This window comes from Pseudophryne corroboree, chromosome 10 (genome assembly GCF_028390025.1).
Source record: "Pseudophryne corroboree isolate aPseCor3 chromosome 10, aPseCor3.hap2, whole genome shotgun sequence".
Classification (NCBI taxonomy): Eukaryota; Metazoa; Chordata; class Amphibia; order Anura; family Myobatrachidae; genus Pseudophryne; species Pseudophryne corroboree.
In genome coordinates, this window is record NC_086453.1 from 380869650 (window position 1) to 380893085 (window position 23436).

At 54.0% G+C, this 23436-nt stretch overlaps 1 protein-coding gene across 2 annotated transcripts in view; it reads right to left on the reverse strand.

Annotated features, from left to right (window-relative positions):
• The window catches only part of UBE4B (ubiquitination factor E4B), a 134715-nt gene that overhangs the window by 74579 nt on the left and 36700 nt on the right, over nt 1-23436 (reverse strand). For both annotated transcript variants that reach the window (XM_063943830.1, XM_063943831.1), the window contains exons 3-5: nt 3725-3860; nt 1659-1746; nt 1217-1361 (exon numbers count right to left, since the gene is read on the reverse strand). In XM_063943830.1, the coding sequence (XP_063799900.1) occupies nt 1217-1361; nt 1659-1746; nt 3725-3860 (369 nt within the window). The remainder of the gene's footprint in view (nt 1-1216; nt 1362-1658; nt 1747-3724; nt 3861-23436) is intronic.

Sequence of the window (23436 nt, forward strand, 5' to 3'; positions counted from 1 at the left end):
CTGCACTGTGCCCTGCTCCTAGACCACACCTCCCTCTGCACTGTGCCCTGCTCCTAGACCACACCTCCCTCTGCACTGTGCCCTGCTCCTAGACCAGACCTCCCTCTGCACTGTGCCCTGCTCCTAGACCACACCTCCCTCTGCACTGTGCCATGCTCCTAGACCACACCTCCCTCTGCACTGTGCCCTGCTCCTAGACCACACCTCCCTCTGCACTGTGCCCTGCTCCTAGACCACACCTCCCTCTGCACTGTGCCCTGCTCCTAGACCACACCTCCCTCTGCACTGTGCCCTGCTCCTAGACCACACCTCCCTCTGCACTGTGCCCTGCTCCTAGACCACACCTCCCTCTGCACTGTGCCCTGCTCCTAGACCAGACCTCCCTCTGCACTGTGCCCTGCTCCTAGACCACACCTCCCTCTGCACTGTGCCCTGCTCCTAGACCACACCTCCCTCTGCACTGTGCCCTGCTCATACATACAGATGGGTCCCACACACTACTTATGTAAGGGAGAGGATATACGCCGGTGACAATGACTGTGATTCTTATATTGTTACATTTCATAGTAGATGCAGGATTATTATCGCTTCCTACTAGTGTGTTCTCCTATAGGTCAGTATAGATCTTGTGGGACACTAGAAATACATTTTTATAGGCACAGCACAATACCGGAAAAGCCACCTCCTGTTACATCATACAACAAAAGGTTATGTATTGTTTCTTTATGGCCCTTAGATATAGTGTCTCTGTCCCCGGCAATGAGATACAGGACACAGACGCCCCACATCCTGTATACAATGCAAGCCTTTCATCAAAGACTGAGTGTATCACATGGCCTGCTGTAAATACATGGATGAAGAGCATGTCCGCCCAGGGTAAGGGAGGATGGCGGTCACTGGGTATAACAACAATACTGACAGATGAGGAAATAAAAAGCTGAAGTAACGGGACTATGTCTGTATTGTATTACATACGGTTCTACTTGCACACTGTATAACAAATGGCTTTCTATAATACCCTATATCACACCCATCCCCAAAGCCGGTATGGGCGCTGCCTCTGCCCGTCAGATCACTTGGAACGATGGATGTTGAGATTCGAGGCATTTTGTGCCTCAAGCCTCAGTGATGCCACCAGCTCCGAGTGACCTGACAGGCCGTGTTGGTTGTCTGTGTTCTGGACGCATATATAGGAACACGCGATAGCCACATATACCTTCTGTACTGTCCTGCCGGAACTGAGCGGAGAGGGATCGCAGGAAGATGACGTCACGATCTCTGTCCTTCCAGGAGACTCTGAAGATCTTACAGACCAGCTGCAGCGACTGCTCCTCTGTCACCTCTGACCCCGACAATGGCTCCTGCAGGAGAATGGAGTTCTTCATTACTCACCCCACTAACTGCAATATGACGGCGTAAGCTGTCACACCGGCCAATCACACAGCTCGGCACAAGACTTGCACTCCCACGTCACTGGGGATTATTATAATGCTCAGCTGAACATAACTTGCCTACTAATGGTCATATCACCTACTGTATAAACACCAGGCCATACTTCCTGCCATATTGGGACAATTGCCCAGCACCTGTGTGATAATCACATTGTGCACAGCCAACAATAACAGCAGCATTACAGGATAAGTCACAGAGGCCATTACCTTATCAGCGATGCTTCTCTTCTCCCTGCGATCACTCTCGTCCACCTCCATATTCTCTATTCCTGAGTCTACGTCCACCTGAGACATGCTGGGGAACCAGAGAGGACAGGTAAACCACTGGCTGCTATGTAATACAGATTATTGCATACAAGATCAGCACTGCAGAGAGGTGAAAAAAGCCACGGTAGCCGGGACGGGTGTCCTGAGCTGCCGGGCTTCAGGGGAAGTGTCTCTCAGTGCCGCAGCCGTTGGGCGGGGGAGAGGGAAACGGACGCTGCCCAGGTTGCTTCACTCACGGGGAACCGGGTTAGCCGGCTCCCTATGCGGCGAGGGGTACGTAAGGGGCTGAACTGCACCGAGGCCCAGGAGCTACGCTCCCGACACCTCAGCACCACAGCGAGACACAGAGCCCCGGCGGCCGGGACGAGCCCAGGCTGCCAAGCTTCAGCAGGGGGATGGGGTAAGGCCGCAGCCCGGATCACCTCCAGAGGCTGAGGCACTAAAGTTGCAAGCTGCCCTGGAGGGAAGGGGCAGCCAGGCTGCAGGGCTAGGGGAGGCCAGCGCTGATCACAGCACAAAAAAACAATGTATTTAAAGGTAAACAAAAACTACTATTGTATGGTGAGGCACTGCAGTGCCTGGGTATGTGGAGCCTGTGCAGGGCACAGGCTCAGAGTACATGTACAGCAATCTAAAGGTACAAATTTAATTTTAAAAGAAACATGCCCTTACTTGGATGATTGTGTCCCAGGAGGGGGAATCCAGGACTGCGCAGGCTGCTGGATTCCCCCAGTCCTTTTCCCCCCAAAACAGAATGTGTATTGGGGTAAGATAAAAGGGGGGCAGCTGCCCTGTGTAAAGTATATTAAACCAACTATTTTCTGCTGTAAACATCTTGCTGTATTGCAGAGTTCTTTTTAGAACTATTTGGGTAAATAAACATCTTCTGCCTCAAGACGACCCCTTCATCTTGTGACCCCCAGGGGTATGCCAAACCTAGCTCCGTTCTTCAGCTGTTTTGGGTAACACCTAGCGTCTCCAAGCTCCGACTCTCGCCAGCTGCCGTGCAGAGGCTTGGTCAAGCGACCAGTGGGGAACAGTCAATGCCACACAGGTGCGGTAAGACAACGTGTCGACGCATGCAGAGCAGAACCGTGGTTCCAGACGCCACGGCAAGGAGGAGTCTGGTGGTGGAAGCATAGTACTCGCCGACTGCGCAGTGGGTGAAGTCAGTAACAGACAGTTACTGCCAGTAAGCAGGAATCCCCTAATTGGCCAGGTCCCGTGTGACCTAAACTCTATTCTGTGACGCGGGACGCAAGGGCTTTCAGAACCGTCCGGTCACAACCCCATTATACAATGTACGTTGCGATCAGATGTAGATCGCAACATCGTCTGATTTATCGCGTATTGTCTACTCAGCTTTAGAAATATTTGATTACTAATTACACACGGTCATCAACACGCGTATTCTTGTGATTTGATGAAATATTTTTTAAATTTCCACAATCAGCGGTCTTCCCACTGACGCACACTCACTCCTGTCCCAGAGACGGGTGTAAAGGGCAAAGCGTGGACTGAGAGTCCAGGAAACGTACCCGGCCTCTGGTGGGAAACAACCCGTAGAGTGGGCTACTGTCTTCTCACCATCTTCCAGATCTATACTGAATCTAGCTCTCTTGCCGGTGTGACCTGAGTGGGTGAGTGATCGCACTACTCCTGCGGCACGCACTTACGTCTGCCCTGATTGCCGTCTGCTATCTTAGAGGGTACGTGTTGAGTTTTGAGACTTTTGCTTAAGTGTGTATGATACTTAGCGCCATCTGTAACCATAGAAACAAGTTGTGCAGCTGAACAGTTTGTTTGACTACAGATGTTGGTAAGGAAGGTCAGTTGCCTGCCAAGTGTTAGAGTGTGTTTCTGCAGGACAACTGAAGATTTCAGGCGCAAGTCTTATTTCAAATATCAGACACTGTTCCGGTCGGCCACAGGGATCAGCACAATGATTTATATTAGGAAAAGTCATCCCTGAGTTGCTGATATTAAACTGTTCCAACGCATTTTACCTTTTCTCACAGGCAACGCTGTCGATGTCCATGCTTTGGGAGCGAGACAAGGATTGGGACTGTGTTTCCAGGCTATTCGATGGGGAACTGCTGAGGGAACTGACGCCTTCGCTGCTCTGACTCCGGTGGGCCACCCCTGTAAGAGAGAGCGATAGTAAATGCTGACCGCTTTTAGCAAGGCGTGCTCAGTACAATGATATTAGAATAAAAAAATTACAGTTTGCTAATGTAAATAAAACAATCCCCATAAGGAACATCCCACTTGTAGGAAACGGACACAGGCGTATGAATATTTGCCAATGCAAAGCTTAAAATAATATGTAAGCAGAAAATCAGGATTTCGGTACTTACCGATAAATCCCTTTCTCCGATTCCACAGGGGCCACTGGAGCGCAGTTACAATGGGGAAATAGTAGGCAGTAATTGGGAGCTGGCACTTTAAAAATTCTCACACTGTGGCTAGCTCCTCCCCTACTATCTCCCCTCCAAGCCAGTCTACGTAAAACTGTGCCTGAGTAGAGCTGTAATAAACAAACTTGAAGGTAGAGGAGGTTAACGCCGCCATGTAAACCAGGATAACACAAAACAACCCTGGAACTTAACCTAATAAAAAGGTAAAACTGAACCAAACAAGCAGTCACATAGTGATCTGCCAACCGTTAAGCAAAAAAGGAGGAAACAGCGCTGGGTGGGCGTCCAGTGTCCCCTGTGGAATCGGAGAAAGGGATTTATCGGTAAGTACCAAAATCCTGATTTCTCCTTCATCCACTAGGGGCCACTGGAGCGTAGTTACAATGGGGACGTCCCAGAGCTCCCAAAACGGGTGGGAGAGCGCTGAGAGTCCTGTAAAACCGCTCGGCCAAACTGCGATGCAGAGGCCGCAAAAGTGTCAAACTTGTAGAATTTGACAAACGTATGTCGGCCCGACCAAGTAGCCGCCCGACATAAAGTAGTCATGGAGACCCCAGGGGTAGCAGCCCACGAAGGTCCCACAGAGCTCGTAGAGTGCACTGAAATCGAAGATGGAGGTTCCCGAGAAGCAGATAAATAAGCTTGTCTGATGGTCAGTCGAATCCATCGAGACAAAGTCTGCTTAGAAGCCGGCCAACCACGGCGAGCAGCATCGTAGAGAACAAATAAGGAATCTGACTTCCGAATAGCTGAAGTCCTATCCACATAGATCTTGAGCGCCCTGACAACGTCCAATGATCTCGTATCCGGAGAGTCCACCGAGTGTGCCGGAACCACAAGCGGCTGATTGATGTGAAAATCAGACACCACCTTGGGTAGAAAAGACATACGAGTACGAAGCTCGGCCTTACCCGCATGAAACACCAGGTAAGGAGGGCGACAAGAGAGCCCCAAGTTCTGACACCCGTCTAGCTGAAGCCAGCGCCAGGAGAAGAACCACCTTCCAGGTGAGATATTTTATCTCCACTTACTCCAGGGGCTCTGTGGCCGGAGAGGCCCCAGCCACGTGGAAAATGGCCGCCGCGGCACTGAATGGGTTAACCCCTAGTGCCGGCGCCATTTTAAAGACAATGGGCGCTTGGCGCCAGGTTTAAAATATTGTGGGCGCTAGGCGCCGTGTTTTATAAATGTTTAACAAATGTATTTTTTATGTGTGCCGTGGTCCCGGACCTCTCCGGAGACCACGGCAGTGAGGGCAGCCCCCGGCGCGCTGAGCAGTGTGTGCGCGCCGGGGGAGAGGGGAGCCGCTGACCGCTAGAGTCCGGGAGCTCCGCTCCCGGCAGCGGTCCGTGCAGCCCCGGGCGCACTAGCTGTGTGCGCGCCGGGGAGAAGGGAGAGCCGCTGCAGGCGGGAGATCCACTCCCGCTGCAGCGCTCTCTGTGGGTGCCGTCGCTGGGGGACGGGAGCTCTGCTCCCGGTGCCTCAGCGCTACATGACTGGCCGAGCGCAGCCGCCGGGACGAGCTCGTCCCGGGCTGCTGTGATGCTGAGGGGTGCGCCGCACACGGGGACCAGGGCTAGCCGGCTCCCTAGCAGCGGAGGCATGCGTGGGCAACTGGACGCTGGGGACAGGGAGCGTAGCTCCCTGCGCCTCAGCGCTCCAGCGGCACAGAGCCACGGCGGCCGGGATCAGCGTCCCGAGCCGCCTGGTTTCAGAAGGGGGGTGCGCCGCAGCCCCGGATCGGGGGGCTGCGGCGAGGCGGCGATTTCAGCCACGCTGGGGGACGGAGGGCAGCAGCAGGGCATGTGGAAGTTAGCCCCTGCTGCAGCCAACACCCCAGCGTGCTTCTAGCTCCCAGTGTGTCCTGCTGCCCCTGGGGAGAGCCCAGCGGTCCCCCAGGCTGCAGGATTAAGGTAGCCCAGCGCTGGGCAGAATAAGCACATTGTTTTAAATTTAGAACATATCTAGAATGTTGTAAGGCACTGCAGTGCCTAGGTATGTGGAGCCTGTGCAGGCTCAGAGTGTATTTAAAAGGGAAACATGTATTTAAATGTGATGTATTTAAAGGTAAATTGCACTTACTTGGTTGTGTGTCCCAGGAGGGGAGAATCCATGGCTGTGCAGGCTGATGGATTCTCCCAGACCTTTTCCCCAAAAAACGGAATGCTTTCCCATCCAGCCTCACACTTTAAAGGGGCATTGGGAGAAAGAGAAGAAGCTCAGCTGTGAAACAAGCTGAGTGGTTTTCTGGAGCTCCATGGAGATCACCCGTAGTGGCCTGGAAACCTGGACCGGGGAGCCAGGCTGCCCAGCTCTGGAGCCCAAATCCAGGCTGCAGGCAGTGGGCTGGGTCCCGGGCAGGTTTCTGGAAGTCAGTTTAGGAGGGAAAACTTCCCCCAGCCTAGACTGAACGGCACCGGGACGTATCCTGATCCTCCAGGATGGGACAGTCAAAGGAGAACGACCACTCCCCACTGTCCATAGGGAACAATGTTAGCTGTGCATGTGACCAAGGCATGCACAGCTCATGGGTAAACATTGATTGGTTGTACACCACAGGGCGGGCTTACCCCCTGTGGTAATATGTATTGGAGTGGGATAAAAGGAGGGCAGTTGGCCCATAGAGATTGTATTGTACCATCTTTATTCTGCTGAAACATCTGATTGTATGCTGTTGCCCCTAGCAATAGGGAGGAGCCTTTTTAAAGGTTATATTTGAGCAAATAAACATCATTGCCTCAAGAAGATTGCTTCATCTTGTGACCTACAGGGTTATGACAACCATAGCCCCATTCTCTAGCTGTCCAGGGAAGCACCTAACGTCTCCAATTTCCGCCAGCTACCGGTAGAGGCCTAGCAAGTGGCTAGTGGGGATTCGTCAACACCACACAGGTGTGGTAAGGCAGTGCGTCGGCACATACAGAGCAGAACCGTGGTTCCAAATGCCACAACAGGTTAGGAGTTTGGTGGTGGCAGCAAAAACCCGCCCACAGCGCAGTGGGTGGAGTCAGTAACAGGCGGTTACTGACGGTAAGCGGGAATCCCCTATGTGGTCAGGCCTCGTGTGACTTGACCTTCCATTCTGTGCGCAGCCGACTGGACGCGAAAGCGACGAGTGCTTTCGTACGGGACTGTCCTGTCACAGAAATTGGTGGCATAGTGGTGGGATAATCCCAGGCGGCTTTTCATCACCCGATTGGAGAAGCCGAGTTACTCAGGAGAGGAGTAACTGCAGCGCAGGAGAACGCACAAGATGGCGGAATTCAGCGGAATGTCCAAGGGCGATCTGGAGATCGTGTGCCAGGAGAAGGGTGTGGATATCCCTTCCAATGCGTCCAGAAGCGTCATGAAGGCGGCGCTCATGAGCGTGGAGGAGTCCCATCGGGCGGAGGTGGAAAGCACTGACGGCGTCAGCATCGCAGAGGACGGCCCAACAGTGGACCTTCGTAAGGAACCGGTGAGACCAACAAGCCCCGCCCTCTCTCACAGCAGCAATGTTTCCCAGCAATCCCTAGCAGGGCCAGGATCCCAACGACCCAGGGGGGGGGGGGGGGCGGCCCGGATACCCTAGCAGATCGGCTAGCGGAATTGGGGGAAAGGGCAACGGAGCAAGAACGCACGCTTGTCATTCGGATGTGGCATGCGGAGCGGGCACCACAGGCCGTGGTACCCCGGGAGCCGTTGTCAGCTGTTGTACACAGATCAGGACGAGTTCAGTTTGCAGACAGTGATGGGGACATTGATGGACATTTGCAAGTTTTTGAAAGGACTTGTAAACTACACGATCTACCCAAGTCAGAGTGGGTGAGACACCTTGTGCCCACTCTGCATGGAGAGGCCTTGGAGGCCTATCGAGGAGTGGTCACGGAGGACTGTGGGAACTACGACGAAGTCGCGAAGGCCCTCCTCCAGCGATTCTTCATCACTCCCGAGTCTTACAGGAAGAAGTTCAGAGATTTGCCCAAGAATCCTAGCAGCACCCATGAGCAGTTCCCCAACCAGCTGCGGCAGTACGTGGTGAAGTAGGTGAAGGATTCGGAAGCCACTACATGGGACGCACTGATTGACCTGATCTGCAGGGAGCAGTTCTACCGCAGGTGCGCCCCAGAAGTGAAGGAGTGGGTGCTAGATCGGGAGCCACCCAGCTTAAAGATGGCTGCCCAGTTAGCAGACAAATATGTGGCAATTCGGCCACGGGGGCAGAAGCGCCCAGCCAGCTCCAAAAGACTGCACCACCAAGGGTACCCCCCTCTTCAGCTCATCACCCCCAAAGACAAGCATCTTCCAACCCGGGTGCTCTTGGCCAGCAACCGCACCGCAGCGTCCCTGCAACTGATCAGAGATCATCGGTGCCACGACTGGAGAAGAAGTGCTATGGCTGTGGGAAAATCGGACATCTGAGGATGAACTGTCCTGCATCCCAAGCACTCCAGACTCGTGCCCCAAATCCGAGTGCTGGAGCCCGGCTCGCTTGTTTGACGAGAGGAGATGAGCCTACAGAGACTGTCCCCCCTCCAGTCAGTCCGATGGAGTGTGGCGAGAGACAGGTGCACTCTGCGGAGAGAGTCACCTGCATGGCCAAACAGCCCCTACACAACATGTGGAGGCACCTGCAGCCAGTCCACGTGGGACCCCTGCAGGGAGAAGGCCTAAGAGACTCTGGGGCCTCAATCACTGTGGTGAGCCCCCACCTTATAGATCCTGCTGCAGTATTGCAGGGTCGCACTGCCAAGGTCACCCTGGCAGATGGAATGGAGAAAGCGGATCCCATGGCAAGAGTCTACCTGGACTGGGGAGCTGGACCAGAGTTGCGAGAAGTTGCCGTCATGGATGGTCTCCCAACTGATGTGGTCCTAGGAAATGATCTGGGTGGTGGGATCGTCACCACGTTTGCTGGCGCCATTTCCCGGAGTCAAGTTCCACAACCACCGTTGACATCAGCTACTCCAGCACAGCCCAGCCCAGAGGAAAAGACTACAGCTGCTAGACAACAGCCAGCACAGCCAACCACAGCATCAACCAGCCCAGAGGAAAAGATTACAGCGGCTAGATCAGCACATCGACCCCGCATGCCTTTTGCCTCTGGTATGCCTACGTCCCCTAGCAACGCAGAGGATGTCGGTTCCAGCTCGTTTGATCCTGTGGGGGTGCCCACTGATGCTCCTGGCCCAAGTGGTTTGCCAACTCCGGCGGTGAGTATGAGAAACCACACTGACTTTTCCATGACTGACCCCTACCAGACTGACCATAGTAGTCCCCACCTAGATCCCCCTGTAGAGTGTCCCAATTTAGGAGAGATTGAGGGCCACAGGCAGGAGTTTAGGAAGGCTCAACTCTCTGACCCATCCCCGAAAGGCATGAGGCGCCACTCTGGCAGCGGCCTTGACAGGGTTGGGGCAGGAAGTTTGACCTGGCGGGAAGGGTTAAGGTACAGGGTAGCCAGGAAAGTGGGAGGGGATAGACCAGATAGGGAATGTGTCCAACTGCTCCCCCCAGGGAACGTTCCTGCGCAACCGGTGTCGGTTGCCAGCGAAACCCCTTTGGACAGTAACCCGGAGACAGACCGTACCCTGAAGTGCCTGACACAGAGCTTACCCTGGTCTGGAATGTCGGATGACGCCCAGACCAACTGTGAGGCTGGTGCCATGCGTTGGCAGTTGGGGCACTACAGCGGTTGTGTTGTCTCTGGGCCTCTGCCCATAGGGGAACCCTTGCAGCAAGTTGCTGTGGACATAGCAGGTCCCCTGCCTGTGCGCAGTAGATCGGGGAAGACATGCAGCCTCCCTGTAGTGGATGCCACACAGGATCCAGAGGCTGGTGGTCTGGCCGCCATCACTGTGGCACAGGTAGCGGACGAGCAGGGAAGAGTAGGCCTAGGTGACAGGGTAGGTTTCCAGAGTCATAGGTCGACAGAAGAGGATTGGAGGGCAGGTCTGACAGTTAGGGCAGACAGTTGCCAGATAGGTTTGACGGAGGTGCAGTGCCTGGGGCACCATGTGGGAGGAGACAGGGGTAGGCCCAAACCAGAGGGGGTGGAGGCAACCAGAGGCTGTCCCCGACCTTAGAACCTGTAGTCATTGACTTTAGTCCTGTAGTGAACCCCTTGACAGAGATGGCTAGGAAGGGCATTCCCAAGTCAGTGGACTTTGCACCCGCTTGCGAGTTGGCATTCCAGTCATTGAAGGAGGCTCGGGTACCCGCTCCAGTGCTGATGGCGCACATTCTGGACCAGGACTGTGTGTTACGAACTACTGCGCCACTGCACGGACTGGGAGCAGTACCGAGCCAGAAAGAGCCATATGGGCAGGAGCACCCTGTGGCCTGGTTGAGCAGTATATTGCTATTGTGGGAGGTGGGGTATGCCACAATTGGGACACCTTGGGTGGCACTTGTTTGTAACCGGCCCCCCACCGTGGTGAGTTACCACCTACCTGTTAGGTGGCTGCAACCTACCTTGGGGAAATTGGACAGACTTTTGTGGTGGAGCCTTGAACTTGGACTTCAGGTGGACTATTTGAACATTGTGCACCCACGAAGAGAGGCCCACTACACTATGGATGAACTGTCTAAGCCAGAGCCTACACCCCCCAGGTAGCGTCCCCTTCACCCCAACGGACTGCGGGACCAGGACCCAAATCGTTGGGACATGGGTCCCTGGTTGACCCGCTTGAATGGGGGGGAGGAGTGTGGCCGGAGAGGCCCCAGCCACGTGGAAAATGGCCGCCGCGGCACTGAAGGGCACCCCTAGTGCCGGCGCCATTTTAAAGACAATGGGCGCTTGGCGCCAGGTTTAAAATATTGTGGGCGCTAGGCGCAGTGTTTTATAAATGTTTAACAAATGTATTTTTTATGTGTGCCGTGGTCCCGGACCTCTCCGGAGACCACGGCAATGAGGGCAGCCCCCGGCGCGCTGAGCAGTGTGCGCGCGCCGGGGGAGAGGGGAGCCGCTGACCGCCAGAGTCCGGGAGCTCCGCTCCCGGCAGCGGTCCGTGCAGCCCCGGGCGCACTAGCTGTGTGCGCGCCGGGCAGAAGGGAGAGCCGCTGCAGGCGGGAGATCCACTCCCGCTGCAGCGCTCTCTGTGGGTGCCGTCGCTGGGGGACGGGAGCTCTGCTCCCGGTGCCTCAGCGCTACATGACTGGCCGAGCGCAGCCGCCGGGACGAGCTCGTCCCGGGCTGCTGCGATGCTGAGGGGTGCGCCGCACACGGGGACCCGGGCTAGCCGGCTCCCTAGCGGCGGAGGCATGTGAGGGCAACTGGACGCTGGGGACAGGGAGCGTAGCTCCCTGCGCCTCAGCGGCACAGAGCCACGGCGGCCGGGATCAGCGTCCCGAGCCGCCTGGTTTAAGAAGGGGGGTGCGCCGCAGCCCCGGATCGGGCGGCTGCGGCGAGGCGGCGATTTCAGCCACGCTGGGGGACGGAGGGCAGCAGCAGGGCATGTGGAAGTTAGCCCCTGCTGCAGCCAACACCCCAGCGTGCTTCTAGCTCCCAGTGTGTCCTGCTGCCCCGCTGGGGAGAGCCCAGCGGTCCCCCAGGCTGCAGGATTAAGGTAGCCCAGCGCTGGGCAGAATAAGCACATTGTTTTAAATGTATAACATATCTAGAGTGTTGTAAGGCACTGCAGTGCCTAGGTATGTGGAGCCTGTGCAGGCTCAGAGTGTATTTATAAGGGAAACACATGTATTTAAATGTGATGTATTTAAAGGTAAATTGCACTTACTTGGTTGTGTGTCCCAGGAGGGGAGAATCCATGGCTGTGCAGGCTGATGGATTCTCTCAGACATTTTCCCCCAAAAAACGGAATGCTTTCCCATCCAGCCTCACACTTTAAAGGGGCATTGGGAGAAAGAGAAGAAGCTCAGCTGTGAAACAAGCTGAGTGGTTTTCTGGAGCTCTATGGAGATCACCCGTAGTGGCCTGGAAACCTGGACCGGGGAGCCAGGCTGCCCAGCTCTGGAGCCCAAATCCAGGCTGCAGGCAGTGGGCTGGGTCCCGGGCAGGTTTCTGGAAGTCAGTTTAGGAGGGAAAACTTCCCCCAGCCTAGACTGAACGGCACCGGGGCGTATCCTGATCCTCCAGGATGGGACAGTCAAAGGAGAACGACCACTCCCCACTGTCCATAGGGAACAATGTTAGCTGTGCATGTGACCAAGGCATGCACAGCTCATGGGTAAACATTGATTGGTTGTACACCACAGGGTGGGCTTACCCCCTGTGGTAATATGTATTGGAGTGGGATAAAAGGAGGGCAGTTGGCCCATAGAGATTGTATTGTACCATCTTTATTCTGCTGAAACATCTGATTGTATGCTGTTGCCCCTAGCAATAGGGAGGAGCCTTTTTAAAGGTTATATTTGAGCAAATAAACATCATTGCCTCAAGAAGATTGCTTCATCTTGTGACCTACAGGGTTATGCCAACCATAGCCCTGTTCTCCAGCTGTCCAGGGAAGCACCTAACGTCTCCAAGTTCCGCCTTCCGCCAGCTACCGGTAGAGGCCTAGCAAGTGGCTAGTGGGGATTCGTCAACACCACACAGGTGTGGTAAGGCAGTGCGTCGGCACATACAGAGCAGAACCGTGGTTCCAAACGCCACGGCAGGTTAGGAGTTTGGTGGTGGCAGCAAAAACCCGCCCACAGCGCAGTGGGTGGAGTCAGTAACAGGCGGTTACTGACGGTAAGCGGGAATCCCCTATGTGGTCAGGCCTCGTGTGACTTGACCTTCCATTCTGTGCGCAGCCGACGGGACGCGAAAGCGGCGAGTGCTTTCGTACGGGACCGTCCTGTCACAGGCTCAAACAATGAAGACTGCAGAAAGGAGAGGACCAGATTGAGGTCCCATGGCGCTGTCGGAGGGCGGAAGGGAGGCTGTATTCGAAGAACCCCCTGAAAGAAAGTCTGCACTTCCGGCAGCAGGGCTAACTTTTTCTGGAAGAAAACCGAAAGAGCAGAGACCTGCACCTTTAGTGAACTCAGTCGTAAGCCTGCTGATAAACCTGCCTGCAAAAAAACGGAGAAGGCGGGCTAAGCAAAACACGGAAGGAGAAAATTCTCTATGTTCACACCAGGCTACATAAGCCTTCCAAATGTGGTAGTAGTGAGACGATATGACTGACTTTCTAGTCCGAAGCATAGTAGGTATCACCGTACGAGGAATCCCCTTCCTTTTTAAGATGGCTTTCTCAACAGCCACGCCGTCAAACGTAGCCTGCTTAAGTCTGGATAAAGAAAAGGACCCTGTTATAGAAGATCGTCTCCTAGTGGCAGGGGCCAAGGCTCGGCTACCGACAACAGGTGTAGGGTGGAGTACCAAACCCTGCGTGGCCAATCCGGAGCCACCAGGAGGACCAGAGCGTTTTCTCTCTTGATGCGCTGCAGAACCCGTGGCAACAGCGGGAACGGAGGAAAGAGGTAAACGAACTGGAAATTCCAAGGAGCCGTGAGAGCATCCACGCCCGCCGCCGCCGGGTCCCTTGTCCGAGAGTAATAAAGAGGCAACGGATGGTTCAGGCGGGACGCCATGAGGTCGATCTGTGGTTTTCCCCACCGGCGGACCAGTTGCCAAAACACCTGGGGATGTAGAGACCACTCTCCCAGGTGCATATCCTGTCGGCTTAGATAATCGGCTTCCCAATTGCCACTCCCGGAATGAATATCGCCGAGAAGGACAGAGCATACTTCTCCACCCAGAGAAGGATGTTGGTGACCTCCCTCATCGCTGCACGGCTGCAAGTGCCGCCCTGACGGTTCGAAGTACGCCACCGTCGTGGCGTTGTCGGACTGAACTCTGACCGCTCGACCGTGTAGTAGGTGATGCGCCTGAAGCAGAGCATTGTACACCGCCCTTAGTTCGAGAATGTTTATGGGGAGAGCGGATTCGTGTATTGACCAACGCCCCTGAAACCGATGTTCCAGGGTCACTGCTCCCCAGCCTCGCAGACTGGCGTCTGTGGTGAGGAGAGTCCAATCCCATACACCGAACCGCCTTCTTTCCAACAGATGCGTCGACTGGAGCCACCAGAGAAGCGACGACCGTGCCTTTGGAGATAGCGTCACCCTTTGATGAAGGAACAGATGAGATCCTGACCACTGATGTAGAAGACACAGCTGAAACGGTCGAGAGTGGAAGCAACCGTACCGAAGAGCTTCGAACGCTGCTACCATCTTTCCCAGAAGGCGAATGCACAGATACACTGACACCCGACGGTTTCGAAGAACCGACTTTACCAGTGTCTGCAGAGACAGGATCTTGCCCTGAGGAAGGAAAACCTTCTGACGGACCGTGTCGAGAATCATCCCCAGAAACAACAGCCGTTATGAGGGGCATAAGTGAGACTTCGGGAAATTCAGGATCCACCCATGACGAATCAGAAGGTCCTGCGTCATCCGGATATTCTGAAGCAACAGTTCTGCAGAGCTTGCTTTTATTAGCAGATCGTCCAGATAGGGAACAATCGTCACACCCTGCTTCCGAAGTAGGGCCATCATGACCGCCATGACCTTTGTGAATACTCTGGGAGCAGAAGAGAGACCGAAAGGAAGGGCCTGGAACTGGAAATGGGCGTCCTGTATCGCGAACCGGAGAAAAGCCTGATGAGGAGGCCAAATGGGAACATGTAAGTATGCATCCTTGATGTCTAAGGATGCCAGAAACTCGTTTCTCTCTAACCCCACAATAACAGACTGGAGGGACTCCATCTTGAACTTGAATACCCTCAAATACGGATTGAGATCCTTCAAGTTCAGGATTGGCCTGACTGAGCCGTCCGGCTTCGGTACGAGAAACAGGCTTGAGTAATAACCCTGCTTCCGATGATGAGAGGGAACAGGGATCACCACCCTTGCGGATAGAAGCTTCTGGACCGCTGCCTGTAAGGCAACTCTGTCGGAAACTGGCAAACCCGTGGTAAAAAAACGCTGGGGCGGTTGATCCTGAAAATCGAGCTTGTAACCGCAAGTGATTAGATCCCGGACCCAAGCGTCTGGACAGGACTGTACCCAGACCTCCTTGAAATCCCACAGACGAGCTCCCACCCTGTGATCTCCCAGGTGAGAGGGTAGCCCGTCATGCGGTAGTAGTGGTAGAGGACTTAACCTCTGACTGGGCTGAGGCTGCGGACCCTCTACCCCTGCCGCTGCCTCTACCTCTATGGCCACGGAAGGTAGAAGTTCCTCCCCTGGCCTGGCCTCGAAACCTGGAAGGGGTACGAAAGGAGAGAAAGGAAGGACCCCTATATGGCCTGCGAGTGGCTGGAGCAGCAGAAGGAAGATAAGTCGACTTACCACCGGTGGCCTGAGAGATCCAGGCATCCAGATCCTTACCAAACAGAACCTCACCCGTAAAGGGCAACGCTTCTGCCGCCCTTTTGGATTCCGTATCCGCTTGCCACTGCCGGAGCAAGAGAGCTCTGCGGGCCGCAATTGCTAAAGCGGAAATCCTAGCCCCGAGAATACAGATGTCCTTGGACGCTTCACAAAGATAAAGGGCTGATTCACGGATGTGTTCTACCCACTGTATCAATTGCTCCGCCGGCAATTAGTCACGAATTCCAGAGGACAAGTGCTCCGCCCAAGCTTCGATCGCCTTGTTGACCCAACAACCTACCTGCGCCGGGCGATGTAATACCCCCGCCGCCGAGTTAATAGTCATCAAGGTGGATTCCAACTTTCTATCAGACGCCTCCTTAAGCGAAGTTGCTCCCGGAACCGGCAGGACCGTCTTTTTTGACAGATGAGACACCGAAGGATCCACAATCGGAGAGGTCTCATAACGTTTCCTGCTATCTGCGGGAAAAGGATAGAAAGACGAAATTTTTCTTGATACCTGAAATTTTGCGTCTGGATGTTTCCAGGCTGCCGTTACGAGCGCATCCAGCTCCTCCGAAACTGGAAAGGTCACCGGCAAGCATTGGTTGGTGCCAAACCTTGAAGGGCGTAAGGCGTCCTGCCCCGTCTCTTCCACCTGTAATACTGAGCGAATAGCAGTAATAAGAGCCTCTATACCCTGAGCTGCTGGTTCAGAGTCCCTGTACACCTGATCGTCATCAGTATCCGGTATATCGACATCCTGAATATCCTGTACATCTAACCCTGGCTCATCTAATTGAGGCATATCATCGTCAAAGTCCTGCAATACAGAGGCCAGCAATCTCTTTTTAGAAGCCTGTTGAGGGGGGCTAAAGGACGGAACTTGGGAAGGGATCACCGCCCTAGAGAGCCCTTCCACTGACTTTGCTAATGACAGCCCAAGCAGGTTCTGGCTCCGGTGCCGGGACAAGCTGTCGGAACCGGCCGCCTCTCTATCTTCCCGAGAGGCCTTTAGTTCCCTAGTCAGCAAAGACATAACCTCGGTGAGTTGTGTCGTCCATGCAGGGGCGCTCTGGGGTTCTGAGGAGGGCTGAGCAGATGGTTCAGACCCACCTTCCTCACCTAAAAGGTGCCCCTGTTTCTGTGCTGCCTTGGAGCCTTTACTGGCCATGGCAGCCAATAACAACTGTGACCCTCCCCTACAGGAAAACAGCAATAAGCAGAAGGGGAGGGAGGGGGGAGAGTAAGGAAAAATGCAGCCACAGCAGCCCGATCTAACCTGCACGATACTGTGCAGTTACAGGCCGTAAGGAAGTATATAGATGACCCCCAGTGCCCCCCTACCCCACTGTAACAGGCTCACTGTGTGCCGTGGCGCTTCTCCGACCCACGCTGCTGCAACGGAAATGGCCGCCAGCTCGCGCTGATTTCGGCGGCGCAGAGCGGGACTAAGCTACGCCCCCCTCCGCAAAGGCGACAAGTTTGAAGTTGCTTTGCGCCTTTTACAGGATCCCCGTAGCGGCTCTGTGAGCCGCGCTGAGCGGGGATCCGAGCAAGGAAGGGGGCGGGCGGGAGTGCGGGCGGGAGTGCAGCCCGATCTGAACTGAGGTCTCTGTATTTAAATAAATAAAGAAAATAGCCAGAGCTACCCAAAGCCCCTGTGCCACCCTTTAACTATGTAGTAGCGGTGGAAGAGCGGGGGAAGGGGGGGGGGGGGGACAGCATAGAGCACTCAGCATTCAATAATGTGGTGGAGTGGCTGCGACACGCGCCGCACGCAGCGGTGTCCAGCCACGTATACTTACCGCCGCCGAGCTGCCGGAATCTTCAGCCGACGGAGCGGCCCCGACACGCAGCGGTGTCCGGCCGGCTCCGGAGAGCTAGTGTCTCCTTCAGCCGGGGCCCATCCCGAGCCGCACGCAGCTGCGATGGGACCCCGCCGGCAGCCTCCTGCGGTGCAGACTGGCAGTGGCAGAGCTGCCAGTCTGTGAGTGTAAGTAAGAAAAAGAAAAGAAAAAAATTCTTCAGAGAACACCCAAGTGAACCAGCTCCCTTGGGCACAAATTAAAGACTGGCTTGGAGAGGGGACATAGTAGGGGAGGAGCTTAGCCACAGTGTTAGAATTTTTAAAGTGCCAGCTCCCAATTACTGCCTAATATTTCCCCATTGTAACTGCGCTCCAGGTGCCCCTAGTGGATGAAGGAGAAATATTGGAAAGTATTCTCTACTGCGGCTTAGTAATGTGTGTATAATGACACAGACACAACGCATATAGGAGAGTACGTCTTCCTCATCACTGCGCACAAGAGGAACATATATGCAGGAGGAGGATCATACGTCTCTAACATGAGGGCAGTCTACACAGCATGGAGGCGGCAGCAAGAGACGTCCCCACCTTCACGCATCTGCCAGTGACCACCCTGCTCAGAGAGTAACACCACCATGCCCAATGTATATATCATATGGCGCTTCTCTAGCCTCCGACTCCCGCTTATCTGCTACATACAGACACTTCCAGCTACTCCTCCTCCTCACACCGGCAGTATGTACTACACACAGGATGTAACGGGGGAGTTTCCTTCCCCAGGACCTTCACCAGCCGCTGCATATAGCAGGCTCCCAGCACAGATATATAGCCAAACCTCAAGCAATCACCAAAGGCACGGCATTCTCTGTAGCCAGGGAGATCTCACACCGCAGCGCTGAAGCCTACATATTGCTGAAAAGCCAGTGCCGTAACTAGACAATTTAACGCTTTTTGCAAGAAACAGCACCGAAGCCCCCTTATTTAAAATAATGCCAGTGTGCACCGTAGTCGCGTGGTTTCATGGGGAAGGGGTGTGGCCACAAAATAATACAAATTCATATTACGCTGTACAGTAGTCTCCATTATTCAAATTACGCTTCACAGTAGCGCCACCACACCAGGTAGAGTCCCTTTTAAACATCACGGCAGGCAGTCCCCCTTTTTACACCTCACGGCAGGCTGAGTTCCCTTTTTGCACATTACGGCAGGCAGAGTTCCCTTTTTGCACATTACGGCAGGCAGAGTCCCCCTTTTTACACATCACGGCAGGCCGAGTTCCCTTTTTGCACATTACGGCAGGCAGAGTCCCCTTTTTGCACATTACAGCAGGCAGAGTCCCCTTTTTGCACATTACGGCAGGCAGAGTCCCCTTTTTACACATTATGACAGCCATATGCGCTGTGTGTCACCTAGTTACGGCCCTGGATAAATAGATATACATACAATAGGTAGATACTTACTGGTTGTCTCTCCACTGGCTCAGACTGCTCGATGTAGCTGCAGGCAGATCCTGTCTGTCCTTCCCGCCTTCCAGCATTCACAGCGATGGCAGCCAGCCAGCCGAAGTGGAAGGAGAGGGACAGCTGCAGCGGCGGCGCCATCAATTACAGTGCGTTGCTGCGGCTCCAGAGTCCCTCTCCCTCTGCAGCTGCTCCGTTCCGCGCTCAGGCGGCAGCACAAAGCATAGGCCGACTCATTACAATGCTGCAGACTTTGGGCCCCTTGATAGTGCTGTGGTGGCGGTACAACGGGGATGCGGGCAGTTGCGCCCTCAGGGCGACTGCGCTGTGTGCCAGGCCCTGGGAAAAGCCTCTAAGTACAGATGAATATTTCCAGCTTAAATCCTCTGCAGTACAGAATACTCTGGACACTTTATATGAGCCAAGGATGATCACAATATGGGTGGGCACCTAGAACCATTCACTCCAGAGCCAGCTGATGTCCCACCCTAAGGACCCATTCTCTCTATGCTGCTCCGCACAGGGGAACGTGGACTGATGGGACAAAGTATTGTTACCTAGGAAATATCGCACTTAACAATGGTTTCACTTCCTGCTAAATGTATCCAGCCTACAACATTTCTACCCAATATGAAGGGGTCACGGTCACTAGTAACTGTCACCATCATCCTCATAGAGATAGTAAAGGTCTTTCTGACGCCAGCGGAAGCTCAGCCAGCACCAGGACTCTACTTTATCTAATGTAATCATTTTATGTTGTATTTACAGCTACATGTAATTATATTCATCATTGTATAACTTCAGTATTAAGGATACTGTGCAGACGAGTCACAAAACACTACGCTGTGTACAAATTATATACTGTAAATTCAGCATTCTTCAGCCCGCTCCAGCCTGGCACACGCCCTGCCGTCCCCTGCCCGCTCCAGGCTGGCACCTAGCCCGCTCCAGCCTGGCACACGCTCCCCCCATCCCCTGACCGCTCCAGCCTGGCACACGCTCCCCCCATCCCCTGCCCGCTCCAGCCTGGCACACGCTCCCCCCGTCCCCTGCCCGCTCCAGCCTGGCACACGCTCCCCCCGTCCCCTGCCCGCTCCAGCCTGGCACACGCCCTGCCATCCCCTGCCGCTCCAGCCTGGCACACGCCCTGCCATCCTCTGTCCACTCCAGCCTGGCTCACATACTACTGCCACCTGCCGTTGCCAGCCTGGTCCACATCCTACCATGCCCTGCCCGACCCAGCCTGGCACACATCCTACAGCCACCTGCCTGCTACAGCCTGGCACACCCTACCTTCCCCTGCCCGTTCCAGCCTGGCACATGTCCTGCTGCCACCTACCCTTGACAGCCTGGCACACATCCTACCGCCCCCCCCCCCCCTGCACTTGCCAGCCTGGTACACGTCCTACCATCACCTGCCCTCACCAGCCAGACACATGTCCTACTGCCACCCATACCACCCCCCTCCCGCCACACATCCTACCACCCCCTGCCCGCTCCAGCCTGGCACACGCCCTGCCCGCTCCAGCCTGGCACACGCCCTACCGCCCCCCTACCCGCGCCATCCTGGCACATGTATTACCATCACTGAGCTGAATGCATCTTGAGGTAAGCGACTCTCACTGCCTACTGAGTGAGGGTATATCACATAAAATGTGTGTAATGCGGTATCAAGCTCTGTGACGGCATGCTCGCGATATAATGCACACAGTCTGTGGAGTAGCCCGCCATTACTACCGGCACATGAGCAGAAAAGCAGTCACCCGTACAGTAGCAAATCACATGATAGTTCCACAATGTCGTCTGTGCCCCCTGTCATTATCTAGCACCAGCCCCCGGCACTACATATCTCCCTGCGCCCGTGTGTGTACTATCTACCCTTACACCGCACACCACAATAAGGTTCCATCATTACAGATCTTTAGTCCTGCGCTGGGTGACAATGAAACGCTCGTCAGGTGCACTTGGAGACTCATAGGGCACACGAGGAGACCAGACACTGACTGCCATGAGCGTCTATTCAGGGTGATGCGAGTTCATTTGAAATGAGCTCAGCCCTCCCGTTACTGGGGTGTAGTGACTACAGGTGTGATTGCTGGGACCAGCGATGACCCAGCAGAGAGAGACACAGAAGTGACAGCCACATAGGAGGTTACGCAGAGGAGCAGGACGCCACAGGCTCCTGTAGGAGCGCTTCAACAACCATTCCTCAAAGCATAATATCCGCATTCGTGCTCAGACGCCATTTCCAGGGGTATATTGCACTCGTAACAAATGGAATTATATTACCATGGGGCATGGGATTAGGTTATTTACCCCTGCTTGTATAAACTACGCAGTAAGAGGTAATGAAACGCCTTCTGCTTTTACACGCAAAGCAATGACTACACGATACCAGCTACATTACGTGACTGCCGATTCACCGGCCCGGCAAACACCTTGGTCACACGCGTCAGCTCATGCTGTGTAAGATCCGGCCATTTGCCCCTAGTGACACAATAGCACCGGTGTGGCCTGCGGTGGAGCTTAGGGGAACTTACCCAACACCATATACCAGCAAACATAGGAGCTAATATTACTACTGTGACGGGGCCCGGCAACGCCACCCAGAGCCACACACGCAGAACGCAGCACGTACAGAATCATCTTTCTTTATCCTTCACAAAACACACGTAGGAAGAAGCTGCTTTACCTTCCGTGCGCGGACGGTACACCCCGCTGCCCTGCAGAGGTATACGGCTGCTGTTACACCTCCGTTCCCTGAATCACAGGAGGATTTAAGAATTTTCCCAAACCAGACTGATGGCGTCTCTATACAGCTAATGCTGCAGGGTGACGGATCCGGGGGATCTGTGCCGCAGTCTGTATCATTGGTAACACGCAGGGGACTGGGATTATTGGCACACTGGCACTCACAACTCAGGTGAGGAAGGGTCTGAGGGGCAGAAGTATTAATCTGGAGAAGGCATGATGAAGTGATAAACCAGTGATAAGTGCAAGGTGATAAACGCACTAACCAATCAGCTCCTAACTGGTAATTTACACATTGGAGCGGATTGGCTGGTGTGTTTATCACCTTGCACTTATCACTGGTTTATCACTTCCTTATGCCTTCCCCAGGTTAATACATCTGCCCCTGAGTGTTCAGACATCAGTGATAAGCTGAATCCCATGTCCCAAGCAGGAGACCTGTCACGTGTACCTTGCTCAAGGTTGTCAAAGCCCCTCCTCCACTGACAATGGGTCATTTTCGTACATCCCTCCCCCATCCTGGACTTCTGGTATATACATTATATATAAATCATCAGAGGGTCCGGCAAGGTGACCAATACATTGAGCACATGGTAAGTGACTATTTTACTTTATTCCAACACACCTAAGAAGCAAAACTCTTCAATGGGTTGGTTGGAGGGGCACAAATACGGCCAATACAGATTATTTATCATATATATGTAACTGTCACCAGAATACAGCCAATCGGCACACTAGAAAGCACAGGGGTGCTGCACAGTCAGCCTGGGTGAGGTCACTGGGGATCGGGCAGCCTGCTTTCACATACAAGACATCAGACTCCACCGGGGGCAGGCAAGCACCACTGCAGTCTCCCATCTCTGAGACCGTTACCAGTCTGACACGGGAAAAACACATCACCCAAGCTGCAATTCCATGTATCCGAGCACCTGACCAAGCCGGCCTTCCTGCTCCCACAGCTGTTTGTGTGCTAGAAATACACCGGAGCACGAGACTGAATAATACATCGCAGACTCCGGCTGGTGACAGGAGGACGCCAGGACAAGCTGTTCTGTTTACACTACTAACCAGAACATCAATCTCTAAACTTAGCTCTGCCTTCTGTGCGGGGCACGTGGCTCACTGATAAACAGTGGAGCTCAGCGAGAAGCCACGGAGGAAAATAACTGCTCATTCCAACATCAAAGCACGGAAAAGGTTTACCCAATGTTATAACAAAAAGGCAAACATCCCATGCTCCGGGACCCCCCAATGCTCAGCCGTAATGGCAGGACAGGTCACACGCCGAATCACAGGCGTACTCAATCCTGCCGTATCTGCACCGGGCACGTAGTACAGAAAACTGCAGTTATAGCCGCGTGACACCGAATCGCGCTAAAGACTGGGTAATATATTTATATACCATATGCTCTAATTGCAGCAGTAATGACTGGTGTTTTACTATTTTACTAATTATAGGTTATTATTCTTAATATAATAAAATAAGATTTTACTCACCGGTAAATCTATTTCTCGTAGTCCGTAGTGGATGCTGGGACTCCGTAAGGACCATGGGGAATAGCGGCTCCGCAGGAGACTGGGCACAACTAAAGAAAGCTTTAGGTCACCTGGTGTGCACTGGCTCCTCCCACTATGACCCTCCTCCAAGCCTCAGTTAGGATACTGTGCCCGGAAGAGCTGACACAATAAGGAAGGATTTTGAATCCCGGGTAAGACTCATACCAGCCACACCAATCACACCGTACAACTTGTGATAATATACCCAGTTAACAGTATGAAATATAACAGAGCCTCTCAACGGATGGCTCAACAATAACCCTTTAGTTAACAATAACTATATACAAGTATTGCAGACAATCCGCACTTGGGATGGGCGCCCAGCATCCACTACGGACTACGAGAAATAGATTTACCGGTGAGTAAAATCTTATTTTCTCTGACGTCCTAAGTGGATGCTGGGACTCCGTAAGGACCATGGG